This window comes from Chiloscyllium plagiosum, unplaced genomic scaffold (genome assembly GCF_037043375.1).
Source record: "Chiloscyllium plagiosum isolate Xiang-an unplaced genomic scaffold, Cpla_swu_hap1 HiC_scaffold_49, whole genome shotgun sequence".
NCBI lineage: Eukaryota > Metazoa > Chordata > Chondrichthyes > Orectolobiformes > Hemiscylliidae > Chiloscyllium > Chiloscyllium plagiosum.
Genome location: NW_028270187.1, coordinates 2,104,791 through 2,118,395, shown reverse-complemented (window position 1 = coordinate 2,118,395; position 13,605 = coordinate 2,104,791). Strand labels below are relative to the sequence as shown.

Genomic DNA, 13,605 nt, shown 5'->3' with positions numbered 1-13,605 from the left:
ATAGGTTACACAGTCTGGGCTCCATTCCAACCGGAATAAAAGTTATAACGTCTTAACAGTATTCAGACATCAACGAATCCCTACGGGTTTGGAAACAGGCCCTTCAGTCGAACAATCCCACACCTATACTCCGAAGAGACCCATTCACTCAACCCTATATTTACCCCTGAGTAATGCACCTTGCCTACACATACCTGAACACAATTGGCAATTTAGCATGGCCAGTTCATCTGACCACATCTTTGGACTTTAGGAGGAAACCCAAACAGACGTCGGGAGAATGTGCAAATTTCCCAAAGTCAGTCGTCCGAGGCTGGAATTGAACCTGGGTTCCTGATGTTGTGAGGCAGCAGTGCTAATCACTGAGCCAACGTGCCGCCCAGATTGTGCCAAAGTATGGGGATTCTCTGCAAGCTCTCCGCAGCAAATTATCCCCTCACATTTTTTAAATAATCTTTCTAATCTTTTAAATCCCAATTGTAAATCTGTCAGAATTACTAACAGCATTATCTTAAATCTCCTTACAGTTCAGACAATCTTTCAATGTCTTCTCTCTACCTTTCACCTTATATTCTGCATTCTGTTTTATTACCCTGATATATTTATGTAAGATACAATTTTCCTGGACAGCACGCAAGACACCACCTTTCACTGTATCTCAGGATATGTGACAATAATAAATCTAATCAAATGAAAGATGGATAGATTTTTGTTTGGCAAGGTTATTGGGGTATAAATGGAAACATGGAATTCAAAACACTAGCGGTGTGACTGGCGTACAAAGACAGCCAGGATCCTTAGTAAATCACCATTGCACGACCTCTCACGAATTAAATAATCTTCTGCCATTCCTCTCATGGATCTTATACTCTTTTGAAAAGTATCGTGAAAACCCTTGACTATTTGCCTGCGCCCATAGACACATCGGAAGAATGGCTGCAGTCAATGTAAAGTGAACATTAAACTCGACTTAATAATTATCTTCTACTATGAAGAGTTTTGAATTGGAGACACCAGTGTTAGTCTGGGGTGTACAAAGTTAAAACTCACACTACAGTTTGTCAGAATCACCTGATGAAGGAGCAGTGCTCCAAAAGCTAGTGCTTCCAAATAAGCCTGTTGGATTATAAACTGGTGTTGTATGATTTTTTAACTGGATACAGCTAGGGTGGGGATACAGAGAGGGGAGTCAACATTGAAGGCGGTGAGAGGGACGAGAGGCAGAGCAGTGATGGGAGAGACAGAAAGGGAGTATTTCCATTTCGCAGTAGGAAAGGGGAATGTAAACAGTACAGAGACCCCTACTCTCCTTTGAGAGGAAGTCACCCGCTATATTGCCAGTGTCAGTGTTAAACAGTGTGAGGACTTGGTCAGCTGGCTGCTCGAAACTGAGTAAAGCTTTCTCTACACTGCCTCCCATCAAACACTCCAAGGACAGGGAGAGAAGTATGGATGTTGAGTAAAGCTACCTCTACACTGTCCCCATCAAATTCTCCCTGGACAGAGACAGATGTGGTTTGATAGATAGTAAAGCCATACTCTTCCATCTTTTAGTGCAAAGTAAAACTTTTACCAACACTTTTAAACTGAAACGTATAAGTCCATAGCCACAATGCCCACCAAGAAAGGAGCTTTATTCTGCATCTAAACACATGCTGTCCCTGTCCTACGAGTTTTTGATGGCGGCAATGTCTAGGGAGTTTTTCTTTAATTTCAAAGTATCGATGGAGTTTTATTTTCAGCAAAAACAACACGAGTAGAGAGTGGTATAATGTGTTGTTAATGTGTGAGGGAGAACTCGAATCTTGATGTTACCAACTGGCTTGGAATTTGTTCTTTGTCTGTCAGGCAAAGTGTTCAAAATGTGCTCCTACTCAGCACTCTGTGTGCACAGCTACAGGCCATGGACAGCAGCGGTTTAAGATGGGAGTAGACGCCCGTCATATTGTTAGGTAATGAGGAATTGGAAACAACTTTGGAACCCAGATGTCTCAGTGTGTACATTTATTAACCAGCTGAGGTGACACAACATGTACGGATGCTTTTGAGACAGAAGTCGTTGATACAGTTTTTATTAATAAAGATACATCTTTCAAAATAAAGAGGGTCATTGTTGATGTGCTTATACCATACTGCTTGGTGTCCAGTCTAGGCACCACACGTTGGCATTCTTCATAACGATCTTGAGAGGAGAAGGGTGAGATTTACTGGGAATGTCGAGAGGCTTTGTTTCATGTGGACGGATTGGAAGAGTCTGGGATGAGAATTCCCTGAAGCAATGTCGAGGCGGGATGTGTCTGCATGTGAGTATGGTCCGTACAGAGAAGAGAGAGACCTCGCATTTTCCCTTTGATCTTGGACCAAGCTTGTGCTGTGGATTTGAAGAAATGGGAGAACGTTTTTCAGGTATTAAGTTAACAATGTGTTCACCTAGAAGGTGGTATATCTTTGGTGATGACTGCCTGAAAGGAGGTAAAGAGTAGAAATATAACAATATCGAAAGGAGAAAAACAAAACAACAAAAACTGCCGACGTTGGAAATCTGCAAGCGAAACCGGAATTGCTGGAGAAATGCAGCGGGTTTGCAAGCAGACGTGGAGAGAAAGCAAAGTTGACCTTTCAGATCCAGTGACCCTTATTCAGATCTCATTCAAAACATTTACAATGTGGTTAAGTCAACACGTGAAGTGCCATGATGTACACGACTACAGGATATGTGATGGAGAGTTAGAGAGGAGAAGATAGAGGCTTGAAGATTAGCACAGACACAATGGGTCAAGTGGCCTCTTTGCTTATTGTAAAATACTGACTCTACAAGAACAGCAAAGTGAATGAAATTACTGGCAGGGTGTTGTTCAGGAGCAAATCATTCTATAGTATGTCATTAACAGAGAAAAGGGCTAGTTAGTGTAATGCATGTAACTATAGCAAGAGAACAGTAAAGGAATAATTTAGCAGACGAGTATAAAAGAAGAAAAAGTAAAAGCTGGGTTAGAGAAAGGAGTTCTATATAATTGTGAGCTAATTATTCTCTGTTAGACTTAAAAGTAAAGGTGTTAGTTTTTACTTAAAATATTGAGTCTAAGGACAGTTCTCTGCCTCTCGAATTTTAGCAGATTGCAGGTTTAAATTAGCAGGGACTGGTGGGCCGGTGGGCGGGGGTGGGGTATTTAATTCGTGTCGTAACAATTTGAGGGCTTTCATCCGAGATTGGAACTGGTTTAGAAAGATTTACATAGATTAGCGGGTACGAAAAATCACAGCAAATTTAAACTTTTGCAGGTTAGTGTCTTAGATCTTTAAATAAAACGTAGGTGAGACAATTTGTTTAATTTCGGTGACTTGTGGTTGATTCAATTAAAAGTGAGAGAAATGGCTCGTAAAATTGCTAAAGAGGTTCTGGAGTTTGAAGATGATTTCAACTTTGCCAAGAAAGTTTAGAAGGAAAGAAAACAGGCCATACATTTAGAATTAGCAAAGAATGTGGGTTTGGGTTTAGCGAAGGACAAAAGTAAAGCGGAATTTTTAAGGCAGTGATCAAACATACAAGTGTGTCAGAGAAACAGGCAAGTGCAGTAGAGATAGAAAAATTTCGAAAACAATTGAAGAAGATGGAGTTACTAGATAAACAGAGAGGAAAGAGAGAGAGAGAAGGTTCCTAGCTGAGCGAAGAAAGAGAAAAGAGAGGAGAGAGAAGCGAAGAGAAGGGGAGGGAGGAGAGGAGAGAGAGGAGAGAGGAAAGGGAGAGAGGAGAGGAGAGAAATAGAAAGAGAGAGAAGGTTCTAAGCTCAGTAAAAAGAGTGAATTTGATCTTGAGAAGTTGCGACTTAGTCAGTAAAGTCAAGTTAACAAGATGGAGATTAAGAGAAATGTGTGTGTGTGAACGTGTGTGTGTGTGTGTTTGTGTCTGTGTGTGTGTAAACTCTGCCACATTTCGATGAGAAACATTTTGAGGCCTTCTGTATTGCATTTGAATAATTGGCTATGCAGATGGAGTGGTCCGAGGATTTGTGTGTAATGCTAGTTCAGACAAAACTGGTAGCCAGAACTAATGAGGTATTTGTCGCACTTTCAGATGAGGTGTCAACAGATTGCGAAAAAAAGAGACTATTTTAAGTGCTTAAGAATTGGCACTAGAAGCATAGAGACAACGTTTCAGAGACACAAATAAGGAACCAGATGTAACATATGTTGAGTTCGAAAGAATTAAACAGTCAATCAGTCATTTTGATAGATGGGTGCATGCTTTAAAAATGGATGCCTGAGGCTCTATAAGAGATTATTCTGCTGGAGGAGTTTGAAAACTCACTTCCAAGGATGGTAGGCACTGACTTGGAGGAACAGCAAGTTCAGGAAGTGAGAAGGGCAGCAGAATTAACAGATGAATACATGTCTTTCAGTCAGAATGTTCCCCTGTAAGGGACAAATGTTGGGAGAAAGGGAGGTCCAACAACATGAAACAGTGGGACACAGAAAAATAGATTGCTGGTGGTTTCAGAAGGGCACTGGGAAAATGTGTCTTTACTGCCATAAGTTGGGACACGTAAAGTCATAGTGCAGATCATTTAAAAAAGGCAATGTGGGAAAGATGCGGTCAAAGATGCTAAGCCAGTGGCCTTAACGAAGGTAGGTAACGTAGACTGCAAGAAGAGCCGAGGCAATGCAGGACAGTGCACAGCCTAAGCAGGAGCTGGGCATGGATTTAGTACCTGGTCTTTACAAAGAATCTGCCTCTGTGGGTAAAGTTTTCTCAGAAAGAACGGGGGAGAAGAACAAGGCGTTATAATTTTGAGAGATACAAAACCTAACAAGTCGCTGATAGTAAGGAATGAGCGAATATGCACTATTTCTGATGTGTTACCCAAGAATATGGTAATTTTGGGGTTAGATGGACAAAGATTTTACATTCCCCTATGTAAGATCAGGTTGGAATCCCACCTCAAGACTGGGGAATATACAGTGTGTGTGATTGACAGAGTGTCAGTTTGTTCTTGAGAATGATTTGGTAGGATCCAAGGTAGGTGTGATACTTCTTGTTGTGGAGAAGCCCAAAGAAGACCAAGAAACTGAGGAGCTAAATAAATAAATATCTTGGTATTTTCCCAGACTATGTAGTAACCAGATCCCACTATCATTAGTCAGAGTACCAAGCTAAAACTTCAAGAAAAGTTGAAGGAGTTGAGGTTCAGTTCACGGACTCACTGTTTGATGTAATGGTGCAGGAAAAATCTAAACAGGCAGTGCTTCAGGCAGAAGTGTTTTGTCCTGAAAGGCTAGGAGACTTGCAACAGCAAGACAAGATAATAAATTGTATATTGCCCCGGAATGCACAAAGATGTGGTTAACCTTTGCTGTACATGTCATACATGCCAAATGGTAGTTAAGCCATAGGTGGTAGTAAAACAAGCAGCTTTGTTGCCAATTTCTGCATTTGATGAACCTTTCATGCGGGTTATAATTGATTGTGTAGGATTCTTCCCGAGAACTAAAAATGGGAAAAGTACTTGTTAACCATAATGGATATGTCTACCAGATTTCTGGAGGCAATTCCATTACAGAGTCTCAAGGCAATAAAGGGTAGTAGAGGAGTTAGTAACTTTCTACACAAAGTATGGCATACCCAGAGAGATTCAGTCGGATTAAAAGTCAAATTTTACTGCGAAGCTGTTTTGGGAGGTTATGGATAGTGTAGGTATACAGCATTTTAAATCCACTGGGTACCATCCTGAAGGTTGGCACCAGACCTTGAAGACCATATTGAGAGTATATTATCAGGATTATCCAAACGTTTGGGATAACGGTATCCCAAATGTACTGTTTGCCATGAGATATGCTCCAAACGAATCTATTCAGTTCACTCTCTTTGAGTTAATATTCGGGCATGAAGTGGGAGGCCCTTTGAAATTAAATAATTAAAAATTGTCAGGGCCAAAATTGGAGATCTCACACTTAGATTATGTATCAGAGGTGAGGGAGCGATTAAATTGAGTAGGTGAGTTAACTAAATAGCATCTAAAGAGAGCACAGTATAGAATGAAGCAGGTGGCAGGAAACATCTCAGAGACTTGGACGTTTTCCGTAGGGGATGATGTGTTAGTACTGTTATCAGTGTCAGGAGAGCCCTTAAAAAACAGAGTTAATGGTCCCTATCAAATTGTGAAAACATTGAGTCAGGTAAAATATCTAGTAAAGATGCCAGATACAATAAAATCAGTATCAGTTATGTCATACGTGCATCTTGAAACCGTACTAGTTGAGAGAGAAAGGACTAGAGAAACAGGTGTTAGTTACTGCCCCACGAAGTGAGGAATCAAATCCAGGTGATGTGGATTTTGATGTTCCTCAAAATAGATTTAAAAATGAAAATGTCCTGGTGGAGAGGGATAGGTTCGTCAGCTACCAGTCTCAAGAGCATTGAACTGCAGTATAAGGAAATATTTAAGAATCTGATAGGGTGGAATAATGCTATTGTACGTGAAGTAGACGTAGGGAATACTGCTCCGATAAAACAACACCACTATTGTCTTAATCCTTTCAAAGTCAGACAGGTCGAGAAGGACGTGGAGGCCATGCTCGACAAGCATATCATTGAACCAAGCCAGAGAGAGTGGAGTTCACCGATCGTCTTAGATCCCAATCCGGATCAATGGGACAACACTGTTACAAAATCAGACTCAGACCAAATTTCTAGATTGGCAGACTATATCGAGAAAGTCAGTCAACCCAGTTGCCTCACCAAGTTGGAATTAATGCGTGGTTACTGTTTGGTACCTATATCAAAGACGGCAAGGAATATTTCTGCGTTTGAAACCCCAAATGGGTTATATCAAGTTAAAGTGATGCCCTTTAGAATGAAGAACGCACCCGCCATATTGGAAAGTCTCATTCAGTGTTGTGGCTGGGTTAACAAAAAGTGCAGTTCATTTGAACGATGTAGTGATTGATAGTAAGCCCTGAAAAGATCACATGGTACAGTTAGCAGAGTTATTTGAATGACTACGAGAAGCAAATTGAATTTGCAAAAGTAGTGGGAGCATTCTTGGTACATGACATCGGTCATGGAAGGTTGACTTCACGGAATGCAAAGACAAAGGCCATCAAGGAATTTCCATAACCAACGTCAAAGAAAGAGGTGTTTCGATTCCTGGAACTCCTGTTCCAAACTTCAGTTGTGTTATGACACCGATAACGGGTTTGCTGAAGAAAAACTCGAAGTTTCAGTGGAAAGAACAATGCCAGCAGACATTCAACCATTCAAATAAATACCAGTCGCCAAACCATAACATGCAGTTTAGTTACACCAAACTTTCCAAAAACTTTAAAGTCGTCATCGATGCTAGTGACATAGGAGTTGGAGCTGTACTGAACAGGTTCTAGATTAGAGTGGTGCTGGAAAAGCACAGCAGTTCAGGCAGCATCCGAGGAGCAGGAAATTCGACGTTTCGGGCAAAAGCCCTTAATCAGGAATAGAGGCAGAATGCTTGCAGGGTGGAGAGATATTTAGCTCTCCACCCTGCAGGTACTCTGCCTCTATTCCCGATGAAGGGCTTTTGCCAGAAACGTCGATTTTCATGCTCCTCGGATGCTGCCTGAACTGCTGTGCTTTTCCAGCACCACTCTAATCTAAAATCTGGTTTCCAGCATCTGCAGTCATTGTTTTTACCTAGCTGCATTGCTCAGGAAGTTGAGGATGGAGTTGAGCTGCCAGTTGTTTACTTTTCAAGGAAGCTCAACATCCACTAGAGGAAATGCTCCACGATTGAAAAGGAAATATTGAGTGTGCTACTGGCCTAACAACATTTTATTGTGTATTCACGATCAAGGTGTCGGAGATGGTTGTGTGCAGGGAACACATTTCTTGCATCCTAAAGACGTTTTCTGACATGAATATGAGACTATTGAATTGCAGTGTGATATTACAGACTTTTAATTTTAAAATTGCTCATGTACCTGGTCTTAAAAATGCAATCGCAGATGTGTTATTGTGGATTTAACTGAAAGTGTTTTGATGAGATTTGTATTTATCCAAAGTTTTTTTTTATATAGGTGAGATAAAGAAATTGTAAATAGTTTTTAGTTCAATATTCTCTGTTAGACTTTAAAAAAAAACTTATTAGTTTTTACTTCAACTCGTGAGTTTTGGGGCAATTTTTGCCTCTCGAATTTTAACAGATTACAACAAGCGTTAAATCATTTCTGTGTTTCAGGTTTAAATTAGCGGGGTGGGTGAGGTCGTTTACCCAGTGTCGTAACAATATATCCATTTTAATATGCTTGTTAACTTTGTTACAATTCACATTGGTTATTACCTGCAGGTTATAAATTTAATGTGCTAGTAATCGTTGTTTTTATTATATTCAATTCTTTCATACAGTGCAATGCTTTTCACATAGTCCACTTGAACGTCAGCCAGGCATTTCTCAAGGTCTTGCACGCAAGAGGGATGGCGCAGGAAAAAGTTCATCCAAGGAGATTTGGATGATTGACTGAAATGCAAAGCCTGATGATTGAAGAATGCTTTTGTGACTGAAATACTGTGTCCAGTGGAGTTCTGCAGTGGTCTGTTTTTGGATTCTTGTCATTTGTGGTATATAGAAATGCATAATAAAGATGGGACCGTGGGAGGTCGAGGATCAGGGGAACCATGGTGTGCATGCCCAACAGTCCATTAAGGTATTCCGATAGAGGAATAAAATGTTTGAAAAGGCATATGGGATGCTGTTTTATTAGCCGAGGCACAGAATTTATAAGATTATAGTTGGAGTATTTTGTGCAATTCTGGAATCAGGAACTTAGATAAGATAGAAATGAAGGAATGTTTGCCCTTGTTGAATGGATAAGTAACCGAGATTGGGTGAGGCACAGATTGATAGTCAGATTCAGGTGGTTTCGAGGAGATGAAAGAATACCTTTTCTTCACCCAAAGTAGATGGAACTCGCAGCGTTTAAGGCTGGTAGAGGCAGAAACCACCATGAAGAAGTATTTCGATGTGCACTCGCGATGCCAAGGCATTCAAGACTATGGCAAAAGCGAGGACTGCAGATGCTGGAAACCAGAGTTTAGAATAGAGTGGTGTTGGAAAAGCACAGCAGGTCTGGCAGCATCCGAGGAGCAGGAAAATTGACGTTTCGGGCAAAAAGCCTGCTCTGCAATGCTCACATCCGATGAAACAATAGATATTCATGTACAATTTCGGATGTAATCAGGCTTTATTTGTGTAGGATTCCTAAATCACAGAGGTGTCAAACTCGAGAGGTAGAACCCAGGACAACACAAAGGGTAAACAGTGAAAGCATACGCAATAGACAGGACTAAGCAATTTAACAACAAATTGATCTGATCTGAGCTCTGCAGCCCACTACATCTGGCCATGAAGAGTAGTGGACAATTAAATGACGTTTTGCAGGAGCCTCCACATGTATCATCCTCCTCAATGATGAGGGAACCTGCATACCAGTGCTACAGGCGAGGTTGAAGTGTTTGGATATTTCCTGCGCTTTCATTACTTTAATTAAATTATTTCAGTTCCATTCTTCGCTGGAAAACTGCCACCTCCTTTCCAAATATTGGTGGGAATTTCAAATTTGAAAGAAAGCAATTGATGATTTAGCGCCAATTTCCTTGCCCACCCTCCTTATCCACGTTCATAACTGCAGCTGAGGGACAACAAGTGGAGATAAATGTTACCGAGAATTTCTAATCTCCTCCATGCATGAAGGCCATACTTCAATTATTTTCTGTGATCACAGTTAAAAATCTCAATTTGTAATTTCACTGCTGCTTGCCGAAGATTGACTATAATTAATGTCACACAAATGCATCAGTTAGTCGCTCGGCACTTTTTCTCGGGCAGATTCAGTTTCATCAAATTACAGCTGTATTAAGCCAGTGTAGCAACAGCAAGACGTGGGCTTGTAACAACGAAATGATGATCGCATAGCGCTTCCCGCTCTCTCTGGAGGGTTTAGTGGCTCTGAGAAAAGCTGGTCTCTCTCTCTCTCTCTCTCTCTCTCGAGGTGAATGTGCAGGACCGACCATGCTCCGTTTAGGCGCGCTCCCCGCGGATCCGGCCGGCCAGCTGGATGTCTTTGGGCATGATGGTGACCCGCTTGGCGTGGATGGCGCACAGGTTGGTGTCCTCAAACAGCCCGACAAGGTAAGCCTCGCTGGCCTCCTGCAAAGCCATCATCGCCGAACTCTGGAAGCGCAGGTCGGTCTTGAAGTCCTGAGCGATCTCTCGCACCAGGCGCTGGAAGGGCAGTTTGCGGATCAGCAGCTCCGTGGATTTCTGGTAGCAGCGGATCTCCTGCAGAGCCACCTGTACCGGGCCTGTACCGATGAGGCTTCTTCACTCCGCCCGTGGCCGGAGCACTTTTGTGGGCCACTTTGCTCACCAGCTGCTTGCGGGGAGCTTCCCTCCGGTGGGTTTGCGCGCTGTCTGCTTGGTTCTGGCCATTCTCTTCAACTATCTATAACACACACACGCGCGCGCGCACACACACGCACACAGGCTGCTACTGTCAATGCTGAGGCTGCTGCGGTGCTGCCTGTTTCAGGGGAATGGAGAGCGAACTGGAGCTGGGATTGGATACAGCCCTGTCCCTCAACCCACAGAGAAACAGCTCCGAAAGGTACAGAGAAGGCAGAAAAAGAATTGTTTGAGTCTGATTGGTTCACTGGAAATGGCAGTTGGTTGATTTCATGATATCCGCCGAATGCACTGTCACAAACCCTGAGATTAAATTAAACATTGAAACACAAATCACCATCTGTCTTCAACTAAGATAAAAGTTTAGACTTTATAGTCATTACTTAAAACCTAGTTCACAGTCAGTGTGGACCGGAGGCGGGACCATTGACTGATCGGTCTGTAACAGGCAGGAGGAAAGCACGGGGTTAAAACAGCCCAGACAAACTGAATAACCGAACGTGTGCCCTCCGTGAATCAACCTAAACAAATCCGCCGAGTTAAACCTATTGAAAGTGAACCGCGATGAAATTACAGAGCCTTACTGTATCGATATATTTTATTTCACTCAGATTAGAATCACCTGGAACATACCTTAATTGCTGCCTCAAAGGTCTGTAACAGGTACATGGAAAGAGCAGGCTGTGAAAAATTCCACAGGGTCACAGCATCAAAACTCATGAAAGTATCATTTCTGTAAGAGTAAATGAAATACAAAGACTGAATATGTAACATCAGCGTCTGGGTAGAATGACAAATGACACGTTAAACAACCGGTTACGGTACACAATCCCCTCCCGGTATGTTCCCTTCCCTTCTTCAGGTCTGCGCTCTCTATTGGAGGGTTTGGGTGGCTCTGAAAAGAGCCTTTGGGTTCGCTGGAAAAGGGTCGCTTTATGCTCAGCCGCCGAATCCATAGAGAGTGCGGCCCTGGCGTTTCAGAGCGTACACCACATCCATGGCGGTGACAGTCTTGCGCTTGGCGTGCTCAGTGTAGGTGACCGCATCCCTGATCACATTCTCCAGGAAAACCTTCAGCACCCCGCGGGTCTCCTCGTAGATCAAGCCCGAGATGCGCTTGACCCCGCCACGGCGAGCCAGGCGCCGGATGGCTGGTTTGGTGATGCCCTGGATGTTATCACGGAGCACTTTGCGGTGCCGCTTCGCTCCGCCTTTTCCCAGACCTTTACCTCCTTTGCCTCTTCCAGACATCACGCTTCTTCACTCCAATCGCTGCCGAATGAGAGCCGAGCTGCCTCCCCTTCCTTTTTTATACAGGCCGACCGGACCTGACTGAGAAAGAGCTGACAGAGAGTGGGGGGCGGGTCCGGAGAGGAAACTGAGTGACAGAAAGAGCAGGGAAATGGCTTTGTTCATCCAGCTCCGCCTCCAGCTCACTCCCGCCCCAACTGTATCTGGGACTGAACCTTTTCTCCCCAATGCTCACTGTTCCTGACGAGAGGAGCGCATGCGTGAGGCCCTCCCCCAGCGCTGCCATTGAGGAGCATTTACACAGTGAGTGCAAGGTGTTCGCTTGAAACATGCTGCAATAGAGATATCAGCGCCCAGCGATGGGAGGTAATAACAAGCTCCTTCCAGCAGCACATCGGGATGTGAGCCTGGGGCACAGAGGGTACTCCAAGACCGGAAGTGAGTCGGGGTGAGTTCAGGGAGAACCAGGGTCTCTTTGTAAGAGCTGGAAATGTGTTGCTGGAAAAGCGCAGCAAGTCAGGCAGCATCCAGGGAACAGGAGAATCGACGTTTCAGGCATAAGCCCTTCTTCAGGAATGCCCGAAACGTCGATTCTCCTGTTCCCTGGATGCTGCCTGACCTGCTGCGCTTTTCCAGCAACACATTTCCAGCTCTGATCTCCAGCATCTGCAGACCTCACTTTCTCCTCTTTGTAAGAGGCCGAGCAGAGCAGGACCTGGTCCCAGAGCTTGGAGTGCTGGGCTGGGGGAAAGGCAGAGGCCTTTCTCGGGCTGTGTGTGGGCCTGCTGAGGGAGACAGAGTGCGAACAAGCTGCTATGGATCATTATTGTGGTTTTTAATCGCCGAAACCCCGATGGAAATTCCTTGTTTATTGTGTGTTCCACGCTGTTTTTTTGGCAAGGTGCAATGCATTTGGAAAACGTGGTAGTCCCTTAAAGGATGCACATTTGCATCACGAGATTAGAAATTTCCAGTAAAGCATTTGTAATAGCGTTTGTTATTCTCTTTAACAGTTAGCTTATTCGGAGCTGGATATTAAACTGTGTGTGTACTTCCGATGCTTTGATTCACCCCATTGATGGAGCAGTTGTATTGTTGCTCAGTTCAAGGATTTTACTCAATCGATACAGAATTATATTTAAAAAATCACCAAAGAGCAACGCATGGCAAAAATGGAATCTGATCCGTGGTTATTTTCGAATTTCTGGCTTGAAGGAAAAAAAGTCATCATGCTGACAACTGAATGTTACATTCTCCTCCATATTGGGGATACCGGACTCTTATTTGTGGATCAGTTCAGTAAACATAACTGGGACACACGCACGAACCAACCCGACCACCCCATGGCTGAAAACTTTAACTCCCCCTCCCACTCCACCAAAGGTATGCAGATCCTGGTCCTCCTCTGCTGCCAAGTCTTACCACCCGAAGCCTGGAGGAACATCTCCTCAACTTCCTCCTTCGGATTCTCCAACCACATGGGATCAATGTGGATTTCACCAGTTTCCTCATTTTCCCTCTCCCCACCTTATCCGAGATCCAAACTTCCAACTCAGCACCGATCATTTCACCTGTCTTACCTGTCCATCTTTCTTCCCACCTATCTTCTCCACTATCCTCTCCAAAGTATCACCCTCACATTCAATTTCATCACATTCTCAGCTAGCCTACCCCCAGCTCACCACCTCCATTTATCTCTCTGTCCCCTTGAGCCACCCCCTCATTCCTGATTTATGATCGAAACATCAATTCTCCTGCTCCTTGGATGCTTCCTGACCGGCTGTGTTTTTATATCACCACAATCTTCGACTCTAATCTCCCACATCTGCTTCGCTCAAATTCTCCCTGTGACATTGATCAGTTCAATTCTGTCAAATTCACTAATGTTGATTTAAAAAAGACATATTTCTTCTGTCTTCCTCCA

At 43.4% G+C, this 13,605-nt stretch overlaps 1 protein-coding gene and 1 pseudogene across 1 annotated transcript; both read right to left on the bottom strand.

Moving 5' to 3' along the window:
* Window positions 1-10,046: 10,046 nt before the first annotated feature.
* On the bottom strand, window positions 10,047-10,457 carry LOC122544564 (histone H3-like; annotated as a pseudogene).
* An 897-nt stretch (window positions 10,458-11,354) lies between these two features.
* On the bottom strand, window positions 11,355-11,689 carry LOC122544512 (histone H4). Its single transcript, XM_043683749.2, has one exon. It carries the CDS (start codon window positions 11,679-11,681, stop codon window positions 11,370-11,372), a length of 312 nt encoding a protein of 103 aa, XP_043539684.2. The 5' UTR covers window positions 11,682-11,689; the 3' UTR covers window positions 11,355-11,369.
* Between the last annotated feature and the right edge of the window lie 1,916 nt (window positions 11,690-13,605).

Bases quoted from the DNA above. Each gene is read 5' to 3' on its own strand.
- LOC122544512 (XM_043683749.2), bottom strand. From the start codon at position 11,681: ATGTCTGGAAGAGGCAAAGGAGGTAAAGGTCTGGGAAAAGGCGGAGCG.